The following is a 27,719-nucleotide window of genomic DNA, read 5'->3' on the forward strand; positions in this document are numbered from 1 at the left end:
GGGCTATGGGTGGGCAAGCAGCAACAGGTTCTTTCGCTCTACAATGTGACCTCAGCTAATTGTCAGTCCAGATTGAAAAATAAGGGAGGGATTTCTCATCAAGACAGCCTGCTGCTATGATGGTTAACAAGGTACAGATCTGTGCAGTAAAAATCACAATCTTAACACAGATTTTCAGTGAGGCAACATACCTGGAGTAATTTTTTTGTCCCTTTTTTCTCTGCCTCCAAAGGATGCCTCGTGTGGAAAAACATAAAAGTATTAAGCACATGTAAATTTGTGAGCTGGAAAACTCTGGCTGCACTTAGACATATAAACTAAACCTGAAAATAAACCATTTAAAAAAAAATTCTGTAGGGAAGGTAAAACAAACGTAGAGTAGCTACTATCAGAGCAAATACTTTGCCTGCTATTTGTATACATAAATACCTGATGTTTCCTGTGGATTTCCTGGGTTTCAGTCAGTCCTGCTCTCCACATGCGCCTACCCTTCAACAGATTTCAATGTAAAGGGCCAGAAATATAAGCTACATAACATGAGCTGACTTGGCTCTGTGTAGAAGGATGCTCCATATTTCTTCACATTTGAGAGATATCATGGACTAGCTAATATCCTGGAGCTCTTCCTTCAATAATAATTACTACTCAGCTTAAAAAGGAACATCGCTGACAAGAAAAGAGAAACGGTCATAAAGACAGTACACCTCAATTTCAAGCTGATCTCAGTTCCACTGTTTGTAACTCTAGAGGTAGTATTTGCATAGAGCAGTGTGGGGGATGCTACTTACAGTGTAAATTCTGGGTTTGTATGCTCCAATGTATCTATTGACAGAGTTTAACCAAAGCAGGAGAGACTGCGAAGACAAGACGTATTCATCCCTGTTGCCTCTTTCCTACTTTGGTTTCATACACACTGTATGTACAACTGTGTCAAAGCTTCTTCTTAACCTCTCCCAAGTCAAGGGTAAGCTTGCATCAGGAACAACATTCCTTCATTTTCTTCACCTGTAGCTTTCTTACACAGGTGTACCTAAACACATGTTGTTGCAGCCATAGCCCTGGCAAGTCATGGTTGAAGCAAATGCCTCTTCCTGCCTGTGGTGTGCTTACCTCTCTTCCTGCGAAGCTCCTCAGAGCTGGAGTACGGATGTAAAGGCTGCATGGAAGCTTAAAGATGATGTGACTTTTCAGAACAAACAAAACATCATGAAGCAGAGCGTGGAAAGCAAATAATTTGAGGTAAGTTTTCTCTCCTGTTGCTTGAAACTATCTTTCTGCAAGGCATTGTGAAGAAAACTTACTGTTTCTTTAGGATATTTAGAAACGGGATTTGTTGCAGGAATTACAAATCAGATGTTTAGAGGAAGGGTGAGGGAAAATAAATTCCTTGAGCCTTGTGTGTGTTAGTTTGGTTTTGGTTTTTGCCTTTGATCTAGTGATACCTTCAAAACACTACTGGGTAATTTATTTGTCTGAACTGATACCATTGATATTCTATCTATCTACAGAAAAAGTGTAGCTGAAGCTGCCATAGGTATAAGAAATGCCTTTCTATTTTAAGCACCTGCCCATCAAGTGTCTTACCATAAATTCACTTCAAGTGGAGAGATCACTAAGTGAAATCTTTTAAGCACTATGAAACTGGATTTGGACAGAGGATGTTGATATAAGACTGGCTGTCTCTGCCATCACTCCTAAATCATAGATTTTTTCCTATCTCTACACACAATTTAAGGAAATATGATTGTGCCCTGAAATATAAAATGCTGTGGGGTTTTGGGTTTTTTTTTTTTGAAGAAATACCTTGAGGCCTGGATATCAGCTGCTCTTTTTTCCTGTGTTTGAGAAACCTGCTTACCATCAGGAGGAAAACATTAAAATGGCTCTTGCAAGGTAGAGATACTGGGTCTATGGATTCTTTTACAATAGTTTTTTATAAAGGTTGGTAAGCCCAAGTAGGATATGAATGAACCACTTTAGTGCAGTGCAGGCTTCTTTTTTTTCACCTCGGACATTTGCTTTTGACAAAGTGATGATTGGAATGTGCACAAATAACACTTGAACTGCAGAAGAAGCAATATTATTTCCTAAACATGGTATGGAGAATGCAAATGGCATTCAAGGATAATAAGACAGCGTTAGGTAATTTAATTCTACCTGTGCGTGGTATATTCTAACTCTTGTTCTTGTTGAAGGTTGAAAATTAGACATGAATGTGTTGCTTAAGAATAAAATAAAAAATAGAACCAATATACTCTAGTTCTCTTCTTCAAACTCCACTAGAAGTAGTTCTCATTTTAAAAAACTTTTTAAAGGCAGCACATGGCAAGATTACACTTTTGCATGTTCTCACAAGTTCCTCTCTGTTGGCATGCAAGCAAGTTGCCAGTCATCATAGAAAATGTTTTGGCAGTACCTTTCTGACATTTCTGTGTGGGAGGTGTAAGAAGAAATAGGGAATTTGCTCTTCGCTATAACCATTCTCTCAAGAAGCGATTTTTGAAGTGGAATTGCTTTCTGAGAACTAAGTAATGGGAGTTGTCAGAGATTTCCAAAGGAAGGAATTGCTAGAGTTATCAAATGGCCTTTTTAAAAATGTATTTATTTCTGATTTTTGCTACCTAAGCAATAGTCTGATGTGAACAGACTCGTGTGCCAGGTCTGACCTCTCTTCCACCAAACTCCAGCTTCCCAAGACCCAAGTTCAAGTGCCTTGGATGCCTGGGGGCTGGAGGGAAGGAAGCCTTTCTGACTTATGCATGGGTCCTCAAAGTCCTTTGGCTGGGGAGCAGTAGGGAAGCGACACCATGGAAAGCCTTGGTGAACTATGTTCCTTTGGACACAAAACTCTGCACATCTCCCATGAGTTCAAACAAAGGGTTGACAGTCTGCTTCCTCTGAAGCCTCTTGTGGCTCCTTGCAGCCATAGGTGAGCTGCTACCGCAGAGCCCTGGCTGGCTTCTCCCTCTCCTCTCCTGGCTGGTGGTAATTCAAACCAGGAGATCATGAACATATGTTCGCCACTGTTCCAAAAAAAAACACACACTGATTTGACCCTACGCAAGTCTACCCTGCCAATCATGTGTAAGGTCTATTTTTACTCCATTTCAGGCTTGTAAGTAAGCAAGGCCAGCAACCCTACCCCTGTTTCGTCTGCAGGTGATGCTTTAGCATGGGGTGATGTCACCCTCCATTTCTTTTGCTGCTTTCCACCAGCAAGGCAGCTACTTAAAGTAGTAGCCGTGGCCAGGTGTGTAATCCTAGAGCACGGCCCAAGCCCTTTTTGGATAAAGGCTTGAGCCTCCTCTGTGATCTCTTCTCAGCAGGCTTGCCTCCTTCCGTTAATACTACTTAAGTCAGCACAGTGACACTGTTATTGTTGTTCGTGTAATGGTGAGCACTCTGCTCTGCTGGGTGATTAAATTGCTCAGCACTTCCCCATGTTAGCCTTCAACCAAAATAATAATAATAAAAAAATAAAATAGGCCTAATAGGAGTGGCAAGGGGCAGTAGGAAAGAAGGCTTTTGGACAGGCAGCATGAAAACCAATTTCTTGTACAAGAGTTCTCTGTGTGCTAGATCTTTATACTGTGAAGGCTTTAAAGGGCATGGTCACAACCCTGCTGTCAAAAAGCTGTTGAACTGTGGGGGGCTGCGGCCGGGCTGAGGTCAGTAGAAACGTTGAGTCTAGATTTGAGCTGGTGTGAAATTAAAATCCAAAGGCCAGGGCTGTTTCACTAACTTAAATAAATAAATAAATAAATATGAATTTAAATAGAAAAAAAACTAGCATATCTGAAACAGGTGGAATGAAAAAAGAACTCATCAAAAATCCAGCCATTTTTTGTGAGGTTTTATTTTCCCAAACCTTTTATTTTGGTGTTTTTTCCTAATCGGCTGCTTCTGTTTGGGCATTGTCAAATGCCAGTAAAATAATAGCTTGTTAAGGTAGTATTTTGAGGCATTGGGGATTTGTGTGTGTGCTTTTTTGGGTTTATTTTCACTTCACAAGTCATACAAAGTAAGCACTGGTCTAAGGAGGCAAAAGCAGAGTTAACCTAGGTGTCCTAGTTGAAGGACATCTGTCCTCAGACTCTTGGACTTCAACTAAATTAACATCCTGGGAAAGGGCTTATATTTGTCAATTCATTACCCTCCTACGATTGCACAATGAAAGGTGTTTGTTTAATTTACACTGTAATGCTCTTCCGGACAGACAAACACCATTCCCCTGCATGGTTGATGCTATAACACCTGAACATGGTACTGCTGGTAGCTCAATAACAAATGCCATGCAACAAATAGCAGTTTTATTGAGGCAAAGACAGATGAGAGTAAAAACAAGCCAATGTATGTAGGAATGTGAATCTGTGTCAGGGAAGGCAAGAAAGTCAGAATAATTTCATTCTGCTCAGCCTTGAGCCCAGATGTTAGAGGTGTTATCAGATCTATACTCTCATGGTAGGCAGGGTGGGACATCCTTTTTATCATTACCCTAAGGAGCAGATGGTGTAGTCATTCACTGCTCAAGTTAGAGTTTTCCAGTATTTAACACCTTACAGCCACTCTTTCTCCTTAAACAATTATTTTATTTTAATTTTTTTAAGGCCTTCCTTGGCAGCCCCTTTGGTCACTTCCCATTTGCTTGCAGGTGGCCTCCTTTCTTTCCCATGTTGCCTGTCTTGGGACCACATGAGTTTTCAAATCCCAGAAATCGGGTCTTTTCTGTGACACCCCCCCCCAACTTGTTCCCCTCTACCTGCACACACCATATTTTTCTCCTCCCTGCCATGCATTTTGGCATGAGATGCCTCGACTCTTGCCCACTATCTAGCAATCACTTTCTGCATTAACTAGGTCTGAATGAACTCTGAATGAAAGGATTCATTTTCAGTATCTAAAAGAGAGAGCGCTGCCACAAATGTTTATAAAAGATAATTCAGAGGAAATGCAAGGAAATTGCTGTGAATCTACTAAAATTAAATCTAGACAGTCACTCTTCACTTTCCCAATTCCAGCTGCCTAGTACAGACTACTTCCTTCCTCAATAGTTCTGTGCTCATACGTGCCCCAGGCTGCATCTGCCAGAGATGAGCTCTTCTCAGTGAAACCCACTTATTCCCATGGCTAATCTGCTCTCCTGGAAGGAGAAACAGGTTTTTGGTTTTTTATTCAGTTTTTACCCTCCCAAATCATATTTCCTTCAGATGTCTTCAGGAGAATATGCTCCCACTAAATAAAGACTTGCTTTCCCTTTTGGGGGAGAAGATGAAGAACTATTCCTGTAGCACATTATGCCCCATATCTGGTATTTAACTGGTTTATTTAACTGTCTCTGGAGTTACCAAGGGGTAGCACCTCCATTTTCTTCCACTGTCTTCCTACAGATATCAGTATTAAACTTTCAAAGTGAAACATCTCTATCTGCTGAATTTTCTACTGGATACCGGTCCAAAAATTGACAGTGAAACTTGTCCAAATCTGTAAATCAGAAAAATACACACATTTAATTGATAACTCCTGAGACTAGACATGATAGTAATCAACTCATTTAGGCTGGCTATCAACTGATGCTTATTTTCGAGGGGTTATTTCGGCTTTGCAGAATGTGTTAGGATTGAGATTTAGGTTTTATCAGATGTGTAGAAGAATAACTTTCATACCTGACATTGTCTTGCAAAAAGAAATTCTTGAGTCTTCCCTTGTAATTTTTAAAACTCAGGGCTCTTCTGGGAAGGGTGTTTCACAATCACAGTTATGATACTACTATACAAAGGAAGAAGAAGTCCATTGTGTAGTTAATTCAAACAAGCCGGAGATTCATAGGACAAAACAAATCTCTGCCCAGAAGTTGTTGTAGTCTACAGAACCTCTGGTGGTTGCTAACCCATTTTATAAGGCTGTTTCTTTAAGTAATTTTGCAAATTTAAGTTAATTTCACATCCTTTTGACTGACTCGGTCTCTGTTAAAAGTGCTCAAGGAAAGTGTTGCCATGTAACTGGGCCAAGTCTGTCCACAAGATCGTGGACTATTGCTGAAATGTGGCTCTGCTAGAACATGGGAGGGTATTCAGGTAATTGAGATGGGTTTTTATGCACGCGTAAGTAAAAATTCAAGTACCCCATCTTCATTCTCAACTTTCAGCTCAAATAGTTCAAGTGGCATGAGTGTCCATGCATGAATATTTGTGGGCTGAGAATTGTCGTTGTTTTTCTGATGCTCAGTGAAGTGAATACACAGTAGGATGTAGGCTTACTCCATTTGGAAACAAAGATGACACAATGAGATCAGCAGGAAAAACTGCATCTAGGCACTCTGGTAAAATATGATTCTGTAGTTTCTAAAAGCTGTAATATTAGAAAATACATAAAATCTGTAGAATTAAAAAATAAACCAACAAAAATCATAACTTTGACTTACTTGAAATTATTCAAACTTTCTTCCTTGACATTGAGCCCAGGAAAGAGATGAAACTGAAAAAACTGAACTTCACACAGAAAGATACATTTCTGGCCTATTAATATATCTTTCTTTTGTAATGATCTTTCTTGTCTACCTGTGCAATCTTAGCATGGATTCATCACTCTCCAGTGTTTCTACTTCTGAAGTACCTGTGCAATTGCTGTTGTTAATTAATTCTGGAGGAACAGTCTGGACTGGCATATCACATTATTAGGGCATCTATATATGCTGAAGAAAACCTCAGATCTCATTACCATCTAGCAATTTCTTGACACTTCCAAACTTTTCTTTTTGAAAATCCTGTTCTGTTCGGGCTGTTATGCCATTTTAACAGCCAGCTTTTCTGGGCTTTAAAATACATTCAATGGTATATATCCACTTCTGTTAATGCAAGTCTGGAGAACTAGAAGACCTACAGTTTAGCAATCACAGAGTCATTCCTTCCATCTAGGACACTTACTTGCTATGCAGTGTAAATAATGGAAGGGAAAAGGTAAATTAATTGGGCAAAATATATCGCCTGTCCTCAAGGAGTCTCTATAGAAATGTTGTGTAGTCAGAAGTTAACAAAAATCCTGTCACAATATAATGAGACAGAAACACTTATAAACCATTATTTTCATTGGATGTAATGATTGGCAGTGCTGTGAGCCATTTTCTCGATAGGCCTACATGCTTCAGGGTGTCCAATGTTAGAGGATGGTAAAATCGATCTTTTAATGTGATTGGTTACTGATGTAGCAGGACTTGTAAAAGGAGATATATTGCTTGTATCAGAGTCACATGCAAAGGGCAGATCAAGTCCTTTGCCAGTCAACTTATTGGCATAGATGAGCTACTTTCTGTCCTTGCTCAGAACTAAAACTCCAATTTCAAAGTGTTTCCCTCAGAGTTCCCTTTATGGCCTAATAGCAGTGACAGTTTTGAGCTAGCAGATTTCAGGGCAGATTAGTTCAACTTGAAAAAGATTCAGAGAAAGCTTGGCTGGCTAAGGCTATCTGGTGATCTTCTGAGATAAATGCAGATATCTATTCCTGGTTCTCCTGGGACTCATTTCTTCTAATCAACTGGCTGTGATGCAGATGATGCGGTGTTTTTTTCTGTTAATCTCTTCTCACTCATTAAGTGGTCATCAAGCAGGTGATTTTAGAAGGATATGCCCAATGTTTTCATCACGTGCACTGACCACCCCTTCATTTCAAGGCAAACGATTTTAATTCAGACCTGGAAAGGAAAGATCTGCCTGCCTCAAATAGTTTCCTGGGCTCTATTGTCACTGCTGCCACTAGTTACGTAGCTTTAAAGCTTTCACTGTAGGAAAGAGGGAGCTGGCAGACAAGCAATGCTCTGAAAATCCTTCAGCTTTCATTCTTGGTTTCAGATGAGCATGTCTTGATGACAAAATCTGTCATTCCAAGGATAAAGGCTTTTTTCTGTTGTTTTCTTACTTTGTAATTGCTGTCATGTATACTGTTCCTGACACCGTTGACCCGATGGATCACAAGGCAACCCGAACGTTTTAGTGAGGCACAGAGTAATCTGTGGTTCCTATAAGCAGTACCAGTGGATCTTGGTTAGATCTAATCCTCTGGCAATCATTGAGGGAATGAAAATAGACTTTAGCCTGGGGCAGAGACGATGAGAGAGAACTAACGAACTGTGTAACCCTGAGTAATGAAAAGGGAGATTATTTTCTGATTTGTAGGATAATTATTTCTGTAGTTCATATAGTGACTCGGATTGAATTGTTTGTGTGATTAGTGAAAGGTAATTATCCCAAATGATATATGAGTGAAAGCACGGGGTTGGTTTTTTTGTTTCCCCCCCGCCTTAAGTTCACGGTGATAAATGTTTACAAATAGACTCTTCCTCATTTCTGTAAGCACTTCTAAATTGTAAACTAGAAGTCAGTACATGTAGCTTTGGTACAATGTAATGGTAGATGCGTTCTAAGATACTACAGCAAAAATCAGACTGCATCCTGCCCGTGGTGTAACATGGGGTGGTACAGGTCCCATTCCATCAGAAAGCTTGTGGTAGAACTCTCAGCACCAAGATTTCTACCTTAACTCCACAGCAAATGTAACAGAAATAAATACTTGAGAACAGACCTGAGAGGAAGTAGGACTTTATAGTGCTCTGTGAAAGGTTCATTCAAAGCATGTTTGAAATTTCAGACGTTTTTTTAACTCATTCTTCTAGACAACTACCTAATCAATTATTTTTCAGTGCTAAGCAGCTACCACCAAGATCCATGGTTGACTTTTTAGCTATTTTCTTGCTGTGGTTGTTTTCTTGTCCTAACGCAGGCCTACCTGCATTTCGAGGATGCCAGACCAACTGCTTTCTCATGGCACCTTGCACAATTGGGCCTTAGATTTATGATGATAATATTGACAGCAATTGTAAGGATGTTTTTTAAGCCTTCCCTGAAATAGCTCCCTGCTGCACAGCAGCTTTCAATCACAACCAGGACATCGCTGAATTATTCAGACAGGATCTCACATGCTTATTCAATCCTGCCAAGGAGGCAATGACTGGCATGACATCACCTTAGCAGTGCTTATAAGACTGAGAGTAAGTAGCTGAATAAGAAAGTGTCACTCCAAACTGATTGTCTTGTAACATCTCACAGGAAAAGAAGCTTTCTATGAGCTGATCCCAGAAGGCTGAAATGCACCAATCTGTCCTTTCTTCCTCCTCTACCCCTGCCTGGACTGACACCCATATAGGGAAAGATTGCTGCCCTAGGGAGGTGATGATTAAATTCTCATTACGGGGCTCCATAAGTATTTGTTTCACCTGTAAGACAGCCAGCTACAGCACTGGACCTGCCTAGTGCTGTGGTAGGATGTGACTTCAATGTGGGCTCAAAGGGAATAGATATTTGCTGTATCCCTGCCTCTTGATTGCTCTTACAGATATCCGGCTTGATATTATTCACCCCTTGTAAAAAGAGTCGTTATTCTTTTTCTAGTTAATGGAAAGTAGACTCTGCAGGCTTCATGTCATATTGTTTGAAATACATACCTATTCAACAGTCTTTGGGGCAGAACAGTAATTATTGATGTTTGTTTACTTAAGCATTCTTTGTACGTGATTATTATCTTATTTCTTTTCCTGACTGAACTTTTCAATTTTGGATAATTTTCTATCTTTACATTCTAACTATCAATCTCTGTGCTTCCTATGGGTGACACTAAACATTAATAATTTATTTCCCACTCTGCATGAAGTTGTTACAGCAATGCACCTATCCCAGGTGGGTGGTTTGTATATTTAATTAGCCAACATAAAATTGCTCTGAACACAGCTTACTTTTACTGGCATTGAGTATTACAGCAGCAGGTATAGATTAGACTAGTATTTTGTCTCGGCTGTTTTGGTTTAAATTAAGACAACAGAAGATTAAGCGCAGAGCAATATCATGATGAAACTCAAAAGGTTTATGCATTAAAATGGTATGAGACTAGGTTCAATCATATGAACTACCATAGTGATGAGGTAGTGTGTAGGTCTTTGATTGAAAACCAGGTGCCACAGCTCGATTTGTAGAAATCATTTCAGCTCATAAAATAAATGGTTCTTTTTCATTACATCTACATACTCACCTGTTCTGAGTTTATAGAAAACAGCTTATCTTAGTACTTACCTCATATTCAACATTTGTAACATTGGTTATATGTAGGTTACTTGGGTTCTACAGCTTCCCCTATTGGCTATGTTAGGAAATGCTTGTTTTTCTCATTAAAAAAAAAAAAAAGTAATAAAAAAAATCTGTGGAATATTAACCTTTTTCTTCATTTACTATTGGAGAGATGGGTTTTCTTTTCCTGTCACATCAGACTTCACTTGAATCTTTCATCCAATTCCCTAACAAAGGAAGGCTCCCACAAACATCTTTTCACAGTAAGTACATGTTTATCTCTGATGTCTAGCTGCAGTAATATTTTAATCTATGGGTTGTTTTCAATTCCACTTAACAGAATAGCAGACAACACAAAAATAGTTTAGTTCTTCAAAGCTTTGCAAAACTAGGCATCCAAGCAACTGAGGGAATAGGCAAGTGCTCTGCCTGAGGAAGGGATTGCAGCATGATTGAGATCTGACTCAGCACTGAAGAAGCATCACAGGAGGGAGACCCTTTAAGTGACTTACCTGGGAAAGATCTTCAGCCAGTTAATATCTATATGGAGAAAAACATAGTTTCAGCTTTCTGTGATGCCTCTTCCTCTCCGCCTATTTCCCATCTCCCCCAGGACATTGCGGTCTCTGGCCTCAGGGAGCTTTGTTGTTTGTGTGGTTCAGGAGGGAATGTGTCCCTCAAAAAAGCTGTATTATTCAGAAACTTGTCAGATGAACTGTTCTCCATTACACTAGAAGCAAAGATTGCATGCCCTGACGCTTTTATTTCCACCCTCGTGACCAGCAGACCTGTACTTGAAATTCTTCTTAGTTTATCCCTATTCTTTGGATTTGTCATTATAAGTTACGGCATGTGCATCTCTGCTGTGGAGAAAAAGCAAGGAGATAAAATCCATAGGTGGCAAAATGAAGATTTGTGGGAAAAGGAACTGAAAAGGGTCCAAAGTTATTTGCATTAAAGTGCTGAAACAGCACGTGAAGCTAAATAAGAAAAAAAAAAAAAGAGAAAAATCACAGGGTAAATGTTTTTCCTGGCTATTAATGAATGTAGAGGAAGGAGTTTAACATTCAAATGCCTGTGAAAGCCATTTACTCGTTGTCATGAGTGGCATGTATTTTGATAACATGAAATAAACACCTCATCCTCCACTGCTACTCATCCATGCAAAATTCTTCCCGTTTAATTCAGCAAGACTAATTATCTGAATTAGCGACACTGGCTTGAAGCTACGGCTTTGCAGACCAAGTTCTCTGGCTTTGAAAACAACTTCTTTAAAGTAATTAGTCATGTCTAAGTAGAAGAGAACTGTCAAATTGCATCCCCTGTCTTTGTCTGACTTTTTGGTCATTAAGTTAGCCTTATGCAAGACAGTCTTCGTGACAGAGGACTTAAACAGTGGTTATTCTAATTTTATGGTTCTGACAACTATACAATGGGTTATAAAGTTTGGGCAGTTAAATCACCAGCCGACAGTGGATGAGGTAAGATGCACTTTGCTTTACCTTCCACCTCTTGGTGGACTTTGTAGTGCACACTCCAGGGATGCCTGTTGTCCATTTTTAAATCAGTTCCTGAACTATCTCACATTATCATTTAGGTTGGAAAAGACCTTGCAGATCAAGTCCAACCTTTAACCCAGAACTGCCAAAACAACAGTAAACCATGTCCCTAAGTTCCACATTGACGTGTATTTTAAATACCTCCGTGGAGGGTTACTCAAACACCTCCCTTTGCGCCCTGTTCCTATGTTTCACCACTCTTTCGGTAAAGATATTTTCCTAATATCTAATCTAAACCTCCCCTGGCACAATCTGAGGCTATTTCCTCTCATCCTATCACTTGTTACTTGGGAGAAGGGACCAACGTCCACCTTGCTACAGCCTCCTTTCAGGTAGTTATGGAGAGTGATGAGGTCTCCTCTTGGCCTCCTTTTTTCCAGACTAAACAGCCCCAGTTCCCTCAGGTGTTCCTCATAAGACTTGTGCTCCAGACCTTTCACCAGCTCTGTTGTTCTTCCTTAGGTATGCTCCAGCACCTCCAATTCTGTCTTGTGGTGGAAGGCCCAAAACTGAATGCAGCGTTTGAGATGTGTCTACACCAAGTACAAGCAAATAATCACTTCCCTACTCTTTACAAGTCAGGATGGTATTGGCCTTCTTGGCCACCTGGGTACACTGGCTCATTTTTGGCTAGCTATTGACAATACCACAAGGTCCATTTCCAATGGGAAGCTTTCCAGTCACTCTTTCCCAAGTCTATAATATTGCATGTGGTTGTTGGAACAGAAGTGCAGGACCTGACATTTAGTCTTGTTGAATCTCATGCAACTGACCTTGGCCCACTGATTCAGTCAGTTCAAATCCCCATGTGGAGCCTTCCTACTCTTGAGCAGATCAACACTTCAACCCAGTACTGTGTCATCAGTAAACTTATTGAGGGTTTCCCTCATCCAGGACATTGATAAAAACATTAAAGAGAACTGGCCTAAAACTGAGCCCTGGGGAACACCACTTTTGATGGACTGCCAAGTGGATTTAATTCAATGCACCACAACCCTTTGGGTCCAACCATGCAGCTCATTTTACCCATCCAAGCCACAAGCAGCCAGTTTCTCTAGAGAAGCTGTGGAAAAGTGTCAGTCTTTACTAAAGTCTACATAGAACAACACCTGCAGCCTTTCCCTCATCCACTAAGCAGGCCACCTTGTCACAGAAGATCAGGTTAGTAAACCAGGACCTGCTTTTCATAAATGCATGCTGACTAGGCACAGTCACCTGGTTTTCTAACATGTCACATAATGGTACTCAAGATGATCTGGTCTCTAACCTTCCCTGGCTCCAAGGCCAGGCCGACAGGTTTGTAGTTCGCTGGATCCTTCTTCTGGTGCTTCTTGTAGTCTCATTTGCTAACTTCCAGCCAACTGGGACCTTGCTGGTTAACCAGGACTGCTGATAAATGATGGAAAGTGGCTTGGTGAGGACTTCCACCAGTTCCACTACACCTGTATCATTGGGTGGATCCTATCTGGCCCCATAGATTTGTGTGTGTGTGAGTGGTGTAGCAGGTCACTAACAATTTCCCCTTGGATTAAGTGGACTTTTTTTTCTGTTCCCTGTTTTCCAGGTCAGGGAGCTGGGAACCTGGAGAACAACTGGCCTTGCTATTTAAGACTGATGTGAAGAAAGCATTAAGTACATCAATCTTTTCCTCATCCTTTGTCAATTTGTTTCCCCCTGCATCCACTGAAGGATGGAGAGTCTCCTTAGCCTTTCTTCTGCTGCTGGTGTATTTACAGAAACATCTTTTTGTCATGTTTTATAGCAGTAGCCAGAATAAGTTATAATTGTGCTTTGGCCCTTCTAATTTTCTCCCTGCATAACCTCACGACATCTTTGTAGTCCTCCTGAGTTGCCTGCCCCTTCTTCCAAATATCATAAACTCTCCCCTTTTTTTTTTTCCTGAGTTCCTGACGAAGCTCTCTGTTCAGACAGGCCAGTCATCTTCCCTGACAACTCATCTTTCAGTACATGGGGACACCCTGCTCCTGAACCTTTAAGATTTCCCTCTTGAAGAATGTCCAACCTTCCTGGACTTCTTTACCTTTCAGGACTGCCTTCCAAGGGACTCAGTCAGGCTCCTAGGCAGGCTGAAGTTTGCCCTCCAGAATTCCAAGGTAGCAGTCCTGATGATCACCCTCATTAATTTTCCAACAATTGAAAACTCTACCACTTTGTGATCTCTATGCTCAAGGTAGTCTACAACCATCACATCAACCACAAGTCCTTCTCTGTTTGCAAACAAGAGGTCCAGTGGGGTGCCTTCCCTAGTTGTCTCACTCATCAGCTATCTGCCACACACTCCAGGAACCTCCTAGACTGTTGCCTCTTTGTTGCATTTTATTTTCAGCAGACATCTGGCGGGTTGAAGTCCCCTGAACAATGGGACTAGAGAACAAGGGCTTAGTGATCGTGAGACATCTCCCAACTATTATAGCATATATTGTCTGCCTCTTCATCCTGGTTGGGTGGTCTGTAACAGAGTCCCACCACGATATTTGCCTTGTTGGCCTTCCCCTTGATTCTTGTCTATTAACACCCAACCCTATCATCACCATCATTGAGCTCTAGATAATCCAAACACTCCCTAACATAACCTAAGTTGGTCCAGTCTGTATATTGGGCCTCTTTTCCCTTCAGAAGGGAGACTCCTATGACAACGACTTGCCTTTTTGGTTTCTTTGTGAAAGCAGTTTTGATGCAGGGTGTAGGCCAACTTAACCTCAGCAAAACTTCCAAGCTAGATGAAAGATAGTCCTCATTATTCTTTGCTTCCACTTGCAGAGCCCCTCATACCAATTACACAAGCGCACCTGGGAAGGTGGGGTAGTGATAGAGGAGCACCTACCTTACCGAACAGGAACTTATTGCCATTGCCTCCTATCACTTAAGTCACCATGTTCCACCAGGCACAAAGAGAATAGACAATTCTCCATACCATGGGTTCTCTCTCTCTGTTGGGCCTGTCTGATGCAACACCACTAGTCTGACTCTCAGACTCCCTGATACTCCTCAGCCGTCTCCCCTCCTCCCAGCACAGTGTCGCTGAGTGGAGGAGCTCCTCTACCTGGGTTCACCTCCCACAGCTGTGCTTGTTGCTGCCATCCAATATTTGCATAGGAGCAGGGCACACCGTGCAGCCTGACGCCGGGGTGGCAGCATGTTCCCACTGGAGCTCTGTCTGGGAAGCCGTGTCAATCATGGTGGGTGCAGAGCTTTGAGAGGCTGTGGCTTTTTGCCAGGTGGATAACATTGCTCCCTGATCGAGCAAGCAGAGCTTCAGTATCCATCCAGGTGAACTGTTGTGCCATGAATTGTTTGCCCATTCTGCAGTGTTCCTGGCTGTTAACACTCCTCGGTTTAACTTACTCTGCAGGAATGAAAACTGCAGATAATTCTCAAGCAGATCCCAAACTCCTGCCTTGACAGCAACAACATCAATTAGAGAGTCAGGGCTGAAAACAGCAGCAATTCAGGAACCAATGTGCAAGTGTCTTGTGCGTTGCTGCCTGCAGAGCGGCAATATCTCTGAGACCAGCAAGGTGCTCAGCTGGAAGTGTGGATGCTTTGATTTTTACTATTTAAGATAAAAAGCAATGCTTATCCCTACAGACCTGCTTTTTGTTATAAAGTGAAGAGTTTTGGTAACTCTGTCATGCCTGTACTGTTATTGATCAAAATTGTGGAAGGTTTAGGATCTGGAGCACTGGCTTATCCAAGGCCAAGCAGTAGGACATGGAAGGGGACAGAAGGGACAAGCCATGACTGTTTCACTAGTGAGGTCTTTTAGTCTATGCATCACTTACTACCCCTTATCTTTGAATGAACTGTTCATAATTAAGTAGTGTGACTGAAGATGTGGAATTCTACATGGCAAATACTGAACTTGCACCTCATTTATCTCTTTCAAGTGTTTAATGAATTTTCAGCTTCAGCTAATGAATAGTGGTAATTTCAGGCCCATTGTCCTGTGCAGGGAAATTAATAATGGCCTAAGGATAGCTTCATACCTAGAAGCATGGCAGAGACCACCCAAATGCCTGAAGATGCATTTCTTTTTAGAAGACCCATCATTACTTTTGTATTTGTTCCAGTCAGTATACAGTCCATATTCACAAAGCACCCTGAATGCACAACACAGAGAACCTGCTCTTTGGGGATAAAAAGTGAGGAAAAAAATCGCCTGCCTTCACCTAGCCTCCCCTCAAGGTTATCACAGATTTTGGTTTCCTTAACAAGTCCTCCTTGTCCATGCAGAAATTTTGACCAAGGTTGAAAGCTTTTGACTGCTAGCAATATATTAATAATACATAAAAGAAATGTGGAGCCCAGTCCTTCCTTCAAAGACATCCTGAAAGAAGGTAGATTAACAGATAGAAATGGGGAAACTTCCATACTTAAGAACTTGGCAGAAAGAATATTTTGTCATCACCACTTTTATTAGAAAAAGAGTTGTGACTGTTTCCACTAACTCCTATTTCCAGAGTATGAAAAAAGCAACTCACAGTTCACTGTTCTTGGTGCTCAGGACCAAGTACAGAAGTTTAAATGTGGAAAGCAAAGCATACACAATATGAATGTACACTATAATGCTTACTAAATTGGCTCCAGGACTTAAAAAAAAAAGGAAACACACATGAAGTACAGAAGTATACTACTCTTAATTAACAAACTTGGAGCAAATGCACTCTGCTTCTCTTACTCACCTGAAGTGACTGATTTCCTTGCCTTAACTGCCTCTCAAAAGTTTAGCTAAAGCAAAACACTGAGAAATAAAAAATGTGGGTTTTGGTCACAGCAGCAAGAATGTATGTTTTAAATCAACTGTTTAGTAAGAAAACGAGGCTTCTTTAAACCTGATCTGCTAGAAGTTAATGGTTGCCTTGTCTTCAACTTCTTATTCAATTTACTATGAATTAAATCTCACTTCTACTTATGAATATAAAATATGCAATACTGAGAGAATTAGTGTGTTAATTTTAGTTTAGGCAGTGCGATGAGATAAAGCCATTTATCAAATGCATAACGACAAAACCAAAACATGCCATATCCTAATGTGGCCAGATACGAGATGTGTAGAATTTAATAGCTCATCCTCGTCTGTTGCTGGAGATGAGTCCCAGACTGCTGTAGCATGTCCATGTAAGATCTGATGTTGTCGCTAGAAAAGATGGAATAAATTGCTTTTAAAAACATTTTGAAAAATTAATTTAAAGATCCTGTCAGCAGTTCCAGTCTTTGGATTTGCAAGCTTCTGCAAATGTTTTCTTCTGGAAGTTCAGCCCCTGAGCCAGATTCCTGCATATGCTTTATAGGCTTGCTTTTCTTGGCTGTCTCAGAAAAAAAAAAACAAACAACAAAATAGTGACTGAAAATAATTGTTTTACTTTATCTACAATGTTCTTGTAACTTCTTGATGTCTTTTCTACCATGTGCATTCATAAAGGCTGTAGATATTAATTTCTGTCATATTAGAATTGGGAAGTTTATCTGTCTGGGAGTTAACCAGCCTCCCTCTGAAATCTTAAACATGTTTCAGTGGGAGTGCTTATAAATGTGTTTTTGTAAACCGGCATTAATCCTGTCATATGACAATGATAAGGATTATTATTCTAGAGGCATAAATCATAATGCAGTATGTCTGGCAGCTGTCAGGATCACAGCCTTCAGACACACGTGTTGGACAACTAATAATTAGACGCAGTTAGGCATTTTCTATCTGAATGATTTTTTTGATGGAAAAGACAGGGCATTTTTTGCTTTACAGAAAACTAAGTAAAATATCTCTACTTCACTTCAGATTGTCATAACAAGAAGTGACTGCTGCTAGTCAAGAAAGCTTCTGCCCATATCAGAAATTCTGCCCAGTATTAGAAATTCTGAGAGAATGTCCTGGTGCTTACTTCCAGTTGCCCAAGGGCACCAGCTGAAGGCTCAGCAGGAGAGCACGGCAATCATGACTTTTAGCTATTCTCTTCTACTTTACTAATGCTCAGAGTGAGTGAAACCCGAGACTTGCCAAACCAAATTCTCGTCTTGTAAAAAAGTACTTTTCAAAGGTTGCATTTCAAAAAGAAACTTTGTGCTCATTTTCAAAAAGAAAGCTACCTCTAAGCCAATAAAATTCAGAGCATATTCAATCTGAACTACTTTATGAGAAATCTAGCCATTTTCCTTTCGGTGGTTACAAGCAGATTGATCAGATTGCAATGTCTTAGTAACTGTTGTAAGCACTGAAACATGAAGTTTCATGAGTTTAGTTCTATCCAATTTTGCCTGTTTCAAAGGTAAGAAAAGTTTTTCACAGGAATAACGTGTGTATTCTGTATTGTGCTTGTCAAACAAAATAATTTGGCAATTTTTCCCTAAATTTGACAAAATCTTGTCCCAAAAATGAGTACATCTTAGCACACTCCTAAGCAATTTCTTTATGACAATTTGAAACACTTCAATTCATGTACTCATATGCTGATCTATAAATACTGAGTGTACCAACTGCTATATCTCATTCTTTGTTTTGCTCTGCTGAGGTTTTATTCTACACCGAATATGGTTTAGTTACTGAAATAGATGAAGGTGTGTAAATTTTTTTTTTTTCTCAGGAATTGCTTTCTGTCTGCTTCTAAAATGGGATATATTGCTGCACTTAGGTTTCTGTGGAATTTTTAAAAAATATATATATTTTAAGCTTTTAATCAATTCTTTCAAAGCATACTTTAAAAAGAACTTGCCACAATAAAATGACTGCATTTAAATAACTGTAAAACTTGAACAGTAAAAATAAAATTTCTTCAATTTCTCAAAATGTCTCCTGTATTCAGGTTTGTTAACGTATCAAGTTATGCCACTAGGACCCAATTGCCACCACTCTTATATTGATCAATTTACTTACTTGGGTAGAGGCATGCATTGAAGTCTATGAAATGCTCTGTTGAGAAACACCATTGTGCCTGGCAATCGAAGGATGAAAGGCAGATGAACTCAAGTCCATGTAGTATTGTGCTATGTCTCTCAATGCTGTCCATGATTCACTAACCTGAAGTAGATTGAAACAAAAAAAGAATATGCTGAGCTTTAATACTGAATAAATGCAGTGTGTGACTACTTAGCAGCCTTGCCTGTGTAGATAAATCAGATAGATTTCCTCTCTTGCCCCAAAGGTTTACTGTTATGTGCTAATCCCAGACCTGCATTTTCTTTATTTCAATAGATACTGTAAGATGATGTCAGAAAATACCTGTTCAGCCAGAGCATATCCCCACGCATTCTGGCTGCTGCTTGGGTCCCAGTAGCTCTGAGAATATGGTATCTGTCGTTTAAGTCGTATAAATTGATTTGCTGATTCTTCTGTCAGAAAAGGTGCTCCAAGGACCCCTGAAATAGAAGCTGAGAAACATTTGTAATATCAGAAAAACATTTTAGAATGTGCACTTCAAAAAACATACTCAAGGAGCACGTCTTTGGACCTATAGTCTATTTAACAGAAATCAATAGTGGTCCTGCCTTAGATCTTCAGAAAGATTATTTTCTTTTTTTAAGTCTGAAGTGAATATAACAGTTGTATGAACCATTTACTTTGGATTCAGCAAAGTAATGAAGTTACAATCAAATTGAGGCACTAGTTTATTTCTAATACAAGATTTTGTGACCAAAAGGAAATTTAGACTGCAATTTCATTAGTCTTAGTTGTTGCTGAGAAACCTAAAGTTTTTTTTTAAAAAAAACCCTAAACTAACCTATGAATTTAACTATGCTTTCTAAACCTCCTAATTTAGATGTAGTATTTATTTTTGTTAATTGCAGCACAAAAATTAGATGCATGAAATTAGTTTAATTGTACTTCTAATCATGTTATCACACTGCTTTAGACAGCTTTTGAGAGCAACCCAGCTGCAGAAGCACTTCTTGCAGGTCTTCTTGAAATAACTATTCTGCCCAAGAAAAAGTGCTGAATTCCTCATTAACTTCATATGAAAGGCCCTGGTACAGGAACAGCCTTTTATTTTTAGTCTCCAGTGTTTGAGACATAAATTCATTTGGGGCTAAACTGGTCTGAAATAGCATGTCGGTCCAAATTGTATAATTTTAATGAATCACTGATTAAGTTGAAACCTGGATACATCAGCCAAGCTGAGGCCAGTGTCTGTAAACAGCTGTGCTCCAATTTAATGAAGTAATATTAAGTGGACACCTGCACATACTTGGTAGAAATGAGCCAAGAACTTGAACCTCTGTCTATTGTGCCTTACAATAGGATCTCAGCAGGGCAAGCTATCACCTCACTGACATCTCTCCCACGCCCTTATTCCAGAATTTCTGGAGGTGTTTAAGGGAAGGGTGGATGACGTGCTGAGAGGCATGGTTTAGGGATTGTTAAGAATGTTTGTACTTGATGATCCAGTGGGTCCTTTCCAACCTAGTGATTCTATGATTCTATGATTTTAGGAGGGAAACCTAACTGGAAATGTTAAACGTTTGCTTTCATGCACAGTGTTCAGCTGAATCCAGCTCACTTCCTATTCTTGTAGCTTTGCAGATGATTTGCAATATGGCAGTTCTTTAGGGTTTTTAATAGAAGAAAATGTAGACTGAATGCATGTGGGTAGCAGATATGTGAGCTGGAGTATTTTCTGCTTCTTTTCACTTTATCTCTTTTCAAAGTCAAAAAATGCTTGAAAAGAAGGTAAGAAAATTCTTGATTATACAATAACAAACAAACAAAAATATGCAGGTGGTTGTTATTTTTGCTCTTAAAAAAGACATGAAAGAGTACTTTAAAGAATTTACTTAGTGAGCAGTGATAGTCCCAGTAGTTCCTTCCTACTTCATCTACTTCAGACTTCAACTTAGTATAACTAAAATCTAGAGGCAGAAATTTTGGAGCGGGGAGTTTTCAAGGAATACTGTTTGAAAAAAATGTTTCCAACTTCATGGAAATTCCTAAGTTCAAACTCTTGGTGCGAAGACTCTTGTGTGAACTGTTCTCTCCCCTATGGAACTAGGAATAGCTTTTTCTGTACTTCAGCAAGACTTTGGCCTGGTGAAGAAAAAATTATATTGCTTGCATTTGTCTGTTAAGCTGCTGCATTTCTGTTCCAGAGCTGCACAAAAGAAGAAGAAGAAGAAAAAAAATCTTATACCAAATTTCATTATTCCTCTGGCGTTTTATTGTTATCCAGTAGAAAATGTATGAGATGTTAACTTCTCTTTAGCAAATTTGGGGTGGATTTTTTTTATGTTAACCATTTTGTAAGCTTACGATTACATTTCTGGGCCGAAATAACTGAGCTGGGATCAGAAATCAGCTCAGTAACAGGCTTCACTTTTGTTTAAATGTGTATCTATAGTTAGTAAGGGCCATTAAACTTTAAATTTTATCACTGATATGTGCTCTGGCCTTCCAGCTTCCCAATAAGCTAGGAAAAAGGATCTTCCAGCAGCTCTGCTTTTTCTGTTTCTTTTCTCCACTCTCAGTGTCCTCAAAAAATGAGCTTGTCATTCTGCTGGTGGGGCAGTGAGGTGTTGTCTTGGCTACTGTGGTACAGACTGCTGCATCTTAAAGAGTATTAACTTTCATATTTTGATATATAGTGTACTCTGGCTGCACCTTTATCCATTGAGAACGGCCATCCCTAACCATACTGAATATTCACTCTGATCAAAGTGCACCTGCCTGCTCCAGGCCGAGACAGGGTTGTCAGCTCTGCTCTTGGCTTCTTTTGTCACTGTTGATATCCAGTTCATACCCATTTCTATTTGCTATCTCAAATCCTTCCAACTCCCACCTTTAGCACCTGGGGGCCATCTCTGGAGGTCTTGTTCCTACCTGCTGGGGCACTCCAAGGATACATAAGTACAATAATAAAATCAGGTATGTGCCTGATTCAAGCTAATCCTTTAGGCTTACCTCATCCTTTCTTTGTCTTATGATAAGGATCATTATACGTCTCTGAATGGGACAAGCTTTATTGACCTTCAAAATAGTGCTAGTGAAACCATTTCTAGTGAAACTAGAAATAATCTAGTTGGTCTTTCACTGGGACTACGCAGATAAACAGGGTTGCATGTTTGCTTGTGCTCTGGCAAAACTCAAAGAAATCAAGGTCTTAAAGCTCAAATGTCGACCTGGGGGCTTCACACTGGATGTCTACCCAAGCAGAACCTCTGAATGCAGTCAATAATCTTCAGCAAATAATGTACGTCTTACATTAATTAAAGTTTCTCAGACCCGGTGTAATTTTTACTCACTTTCTGAAATGATTAATTAAAAATTATGGAAGATTTTGCTGTTCAGGAAGGTGCTTTATAAACACAGGTTACTCCTGAAGGACTGCAGCTCTCCATCTTGCAGACAACTTGTACAGAAACCAGGAGAATAGAGTTTCAGAGCACACGGGTGTAAGACTAGTGGGACTTAGGAGCAGGCGGGTAATGTTAGTGAAATACCTCACAATGTATAAAATCAAGCTGAAAAAAATGAAGAATTTCAAATTGTACTGAAACAAAGTTAACTCACTTCGAAGAGCAGTCAGATGTATTGAATGCTAATGTTTTCATTCAGTACTGTTTCCCCTCCTTTCTCTTTGATAAATATGTTATTTGAAAGACATATTTATCGATTAAGAGCCCAAAGGGAAAATGGGAGGAACACATATAGGGAGTGAAGTACTGCAGGGGCTGTATTGGCTGTTATTAGTTAGGGTGTTTCCTTTCATCATCTCTTAAAGATTCACTTGGTGTGAATGGATTATGAAAAAAGCATATCAAATAGCTTGGAAGGTCAGGGTAATAATAAAAAGGTATTACGGTATAGCAAGCAAATTGCACTTAAAATATAATATCAACCTGCATAGATTTTAAATTATTGTGCACTAAAATCTCTTCATACAAGACAAATGCAAGCTTGACTCTATTGCATTAGGGTAGATATCTAGAAAGCAAGATCTTTAGCTGGATGCAACTTCAACAACTTCCCTGGGGGACACCTTTTCTATCAGCAGAATGTACAGTGATACACTTAGTCATATTTGTGACTGCATGCTGATTACATATTGACACCTTTGCCTGCTTAGGCACCCATTTAATTCCTATGTTTTTTCATATTTAAAAGCTGAGCAGTACAAGCCATTGTGTGCTTTGCAGTCTTTAGAGACAGCTAGAAAGCATGTCTAATGGTAGAGTTAAATGAGAAAAAGACAAAACTTTAAACTTGCCTTAGTACAGAATATGCTCCCCCACCTCCACCACACACACCCCTAGTCCCAAGGTGCCTTTTTTATCTAGATCAGCAATAGTGTATAAGTGGTGAAAAGCAATCTCGAGGCCTGGGAATCAAAATTTATCCCTGGTGTGCATCTCCAGCAGGGAAAAGTGGTTCATGTCTGATTTACTGTGATATTTACAAAAATTTGACAATTACTTAGCAACATTTCAGTCACTCTCTGTGCACGGTGTCATATAAACTGGAGGTATTGGTTTCTCCCCCTGGTTTCTAAACACTATTGCAAATTTCTGACAACCTTAAAACCTATTGCTGAAATTACTTACATAAATAGAATTTAAATGTCAAAAGTTGGCAATTGCTCTGGCTCCTTTCCTTTTAGTCTAAGAATTCTCTTTATTATCAGCTTTGGTGATTGTCTGGTTGAAATGTCAGCTCACAGGGGCAAGGTTGCCAGTCTTATCAGCACTTTAGGATAGAGCTTGGACAGAGGCTAAACTTGGACAGGGCTAAACTTGGACAGAGCTAAACTTCAACCTTGGACACTTCAACCTTGCTGAGGTGGCTGGTGCTGACGTGCTGGGAACTTTGAAAAAGTAAATCGAATGCTGCAGCTCAGGTGTGTTTCTTTAGGTTAGAAATGAGCCGGAACAGACACCCCCATGCACTCCGTGCTTCAGCTGTCTTACTTTCTAAATCCGGATAAGATTGACAAGCCAGACCCCAGGACTGGTCTGAGGATTCAGAATACCACAGCACAACTGCAGTTTATTTCAGAAGCACTGAAATAAATACATGCAAATAGCTAGTTTTTCTCTTCACTGAAATATTCTCTAGGTTATGTGGCACTCCATGGAAATCAAGATGTGGTTATCTGTCAGTATTCTGCATACATGAGTGGGTTGCAGCAGGGACAGTCTTTTGGATTTTGCGGGCCACCTCTGGGCTGCATGTCAGATTTTCTCAGTTGAAAAGTACAATTACATGAAATACAAACCTTTGAATACTGCTTTTTCAAATAATGAAAAAGAAAGGCGTGTATGTATATTGCCATTGTATCCCAAAGTGTTTGGATGGTAACAGGCTTTACAATAAAATTAAGTCAGTCAGTTAGATTTAGTGATACTTATTGGCAGTAAAATTTAGTCATTTATTTTTAAGTGCATCAACACTGTTCATGTCACATAGCCTTTGAAATTTTGGTCTTGTATGTTTATTTTTAAAACTTGAATTCTCTATTCTTCTACAATTCTTAATTTTACAACACCAGACACAACTGTTCTCTGGTTCAGGAGATGAGAGCTCAGTCATTAGCAATCATTAGAGGTACACCATCAGCCTCATTTCCTCATCAGCAAAGACAGACAACTTAGACACTGAATGCAGAATTAGCTAGTATTGCTGGTGTGAAGCCAAGGGTCAGAAAAATTTTCAGACAAGGGTAAATAGCAAGGCAATTTTGCAAAAGTCTTAGATAATCTTCGGGAAGGAACTGCTTCCTCTGCAACTAAGCATTAGAAGAAGTATTAGAAGAAGTATTAAAAGAAGCATCCGTCCGTTGGTCCTGCTCATCGTGTCCTGGAAAAATCCCCTTCATAAATCCAAATATGGCCATTAAACCCCAATCAAACATCTGAGAGACGGGTAACAATCCCAATGCCAGGATACTACACTCTTGAACCCTATTCCTTGCTGCTGTGCTCTGCAGAGTCTAAAGAAAATGCCCAACAAACAGCCCAGAGCACCTGTTCTCAGAGTTGTGAAGATGGTTTATTATGGGAAGTGACTCAATGTAGCTGAGTTGAGGGTGTGACAGTGTCAGGTTCTCATCAGTGAGTCTTACAGCTTCTGTTTTAATTCACCACCACTTTGATTATTGCTGAAAGGATTCATAATTAATGAAAAACTGAACTATTTGTCATCAGTGAAACTTATAAGAGCTCATTAAAAATCAGTGATAAATAGTTCTTTCTGCCTTTTGAAGAAAGGAACCTGTGAAAGAGGGCAAATGACACCATTGGGAAAGACAGAGACATAAGGGAGATGAAAGATAAGTCTTCCAAGAAGGAGTGGCAGCAAGGTGCTGTGCTCCTAGCTTGGCTTCGAATGAGAATGCTTATGTCGTGGTGGCCTTTGATGGAAAGTAGGTGATGTTCAGGAAGACAGACAAGTACCCAGAAAATGTCCAAGCCCACACACACATAGATCAGGATGGGTAAATAAGGGGAAAGGAAGGCTTTTAGATGAGCAGTAGATTGCAGAAGAGAGAAAGGCCCTTTCTATCTCCTTTCTTCCCTGCAGAGCCTCACTGCAGCCAAAACTTAGGGTCATATGACAAGGAAGAGAATTTGTCTCATAAGAGAAATACACTTGACTCTGGTCCCACTTCACAAAACAACTTTTTTATTAGTTCATGATTAAGCATTGGCTAATTCTGACTACCTCTTTTTTGCCTTAGCCCTTTACATCTTTCTGGTATTTACTACACATGTGTTGAAGCAATCAAATCTAAACCATGCTTTTTATGCACTCATGTGGATAGATCCTGTTTCTTTGAAGTGGAGAATCACCCGAGAAGTAGGCACTTACTGCCTGTGTGGTTCTAATTTACTGAGGAACAAATTAATCTCACTGCAAGTCCATCACTGATCGTTAACTGTACCGGTCTGCTCTGCCTTGGGAAGAGTATCCTTTCAGCCTTGCTGATGCTGCAACCCTGCCCCATCCATTTTCACTTTGGTCCAGGTTTTGCAGTTTGAGTCTCAACTTTTTAGGTGGCCTGGTTGCAGAGTGCTGTGAATGTTCAAACATTAGACAGCCTGAGAACTTTAAACAAATCAGTCTCCTTAAGCAATTCAAATCAGACATCCTAGAAGTCATTTGTGAAATACATCATTTTGGCTCCTTAATAATGCATGTGAAATTGTTTCTTAAAAACAATAAATGTTGAGATCAAAATAATGTTTCAGAAAAACAGCATTAAACTCCTACAATTTTCACAGTTCAGGAAATCATCCTGTAAGAATCCTTCTTGGTCTGGAATGCATCCTCGCCCCTCACACCTGAGGCTTTGACCAGTAAGAGGTTTAAAAGTAGTCACGAGAAGCCGAATCAAGACTGTATTTCACAGAATTTACTATGAAGTCTTGTGCTTTCCTGCTTTCCCATATTTCCCATAGTCCCTGCAGCAGGGACTACAAGTCAATTATCTTCCATGAGTGCTGTTCGGGGAGTAACAAGTTGGTTTTTTTCTCCCAGCTGACTATTTATCAAGCCAGAAGTGAATGACATGAAACAGGGTGCCAGCCACTTACCTGTAAACAGCAGAGCAGACACCAAAATTTGAAACATTTTCAGAGACATCACAAATTATCCAGAAAGTGTTTCCTTTGCAAAGTGGAGGCGGTCATACAGTTTTATACTTTATCTTTAGGTTTATAAATGATTTACCAGATACCTGTAAATTGTTGATGCAGGCAGAGGGCAGGGTACAATGCTTAGTTCGGATTTGTCATATATGCCTCCGTTTGTACACTTTGGACTTTGCAAGCTGAGCCTCTAATGGGCCATAATGGCTCTGTGTTGTATGGATAGATTAACTTCTTCATAAGCTCTATAATGCAAAATAGTGCATTTGGCTTGTTCTCTGCACTGAACAGGCAGGTGTCTGTGTCAGTCTTCTACATGACTGTTTTTCCCTCATTGAGGCAATATGAGCAGTTTATAGTCTGATGAGAATATAGATGTTTGGAAATAGTGTTTTAATCCACGTGCTCTGAGAACAGTGTCTAAGTATACAGTATATTTCAGCTGTATAACGCTTGGGTTGAGGAAAATAAACCTATGATAAAACTGAACGAGAAAGCACTAGGGCACAGAAGGAAAGAAGGAGTTGGGTTCCTGCCCCAAGCCAGGGACAGGTCACAGGGTCTTCATTGCTTTCTGCTGGCGTTGGGACTCTGTAGTGTGGGACACTGAGTTCATATTTTCTTACTTTTTCCACCTCCCCAGTTAGATCTTACCTTTTCATATACAACTCACTGTCAGTAAGAATTATCTTACTGCAGACCAATTTATCTTCATATGCTCATCTACACCAGTGACAATGGACCACGGGAAAAAAAAAAAAAAGCTGAGGTTTGTCACACATTGAGGTGAGTTGATCTGCAGTTCAACAGCACAGGTGTATGTGTACTAAAAGGTCTTTACATCAGGGAGTTAGACCTTGCTGACGTTACAGGTCAGGGGTCGGACTCCACGCTGACGGGCAATAGTACTTCATTCTTATGCTCACAGTGAGAACCACCCAGTCTAGACAGTGGGTGGAGCCAAGGTTTGTTGGGAAGTAAAAAGGGTGTTTAGTTGGTAATTATAGAGCCTTATAGTTTTTGGCTTATAGTTTTTGGCTTATAGTTTTGGCAGGAGGGGAGACTATTGAATAGCAGGTCTAACAGTAGAATCCTTAACCTTGTTATAAGTTGCTTCACAACTTCAGTATTCTTCTAAAAACAAATCGGTCAACCCCATCTAGCAAATTATACATGGAGGCAAGTGCTCTAAACTCTGGTGTCATGTTAACAACAAATACTAACTACCTAAACTTAAGATGATCTTTCCCCATCTGTGAGATACTAAATTAAATGCTGATGTTAGCATTTTTATGCACTAGCACAAAAAATGTAAGGAACAAGATATTTGCCAAGGGGTCACACAGTTGACTGTGACAAACAAACTCTCAAGAACTGTAGAACCCTCTGAAATAAGTTCCAGGAAAGCACACTAGCTATCCACTTATATCACAAACTTCTTTAGGCCATCTTCTCCAGTCTTTTC

At 39.9% G+C, this 27,719-nt stretch overlaps 2 protein-coding genes across 2 annotated transcripts in view; one reads left to right on the plus strand and one right to left on the minus strand.

The window, feature by feature from the left end:
- Positions 1-27,719, plus strand: part of GUCA1C (guanylate cyclase activator 1C) — a 147,888-nt gene that overhangs the window by 12,037 nt on the left and 108,132 nt on the right. Inside the window, exon 4 of the mRNA XM_054052900.1 lies at positions 1,025-1,239. The gene's annotated coding sequence lies outside the window, so the exon portion shown is untranslated. The remainder of the gene's footprint in view (positions 1-1,024; positions 1,240-27,719) is intronic.
- Positions 13,173-26,305, minus strand: C1H3orf85 (chromosome 1 C3orf85 homolog). Its single transcript, XM_054052955.1, has 4 exons — positions 26,201-26,305; positions 18,903-19,051; positions 18,616-18,701; positions 13,173-16,826 (listed from the first exon to the last, which is right to left on the minus strand). The coding sequence occupies exons 1-4, from the start codon at positions 26,247-26,249 to the stop codon at positions 16,748-16,750; spliced, it is 363 nt and encodes a 120-aa protein (XP_053908930.1). The 5' UTR covers positions 26,250-26,305; the 3' UTR covers positions 13,173-16,747.

This window comes from Cuculus canorus, chromosome 1 (assembly GCF_017976375.1).
Source record: "Cuculus canorus isolate bCucCan1 chromosome 1, bCucCan1.pri, whole genome shotgun sequence".
Classification (NCBI taxonomy): Eukaryota; Metazoa; Chordata; class Aves; order Cuculiformes; family Cuculidae; genus Cuculus; species Cuculus canorus.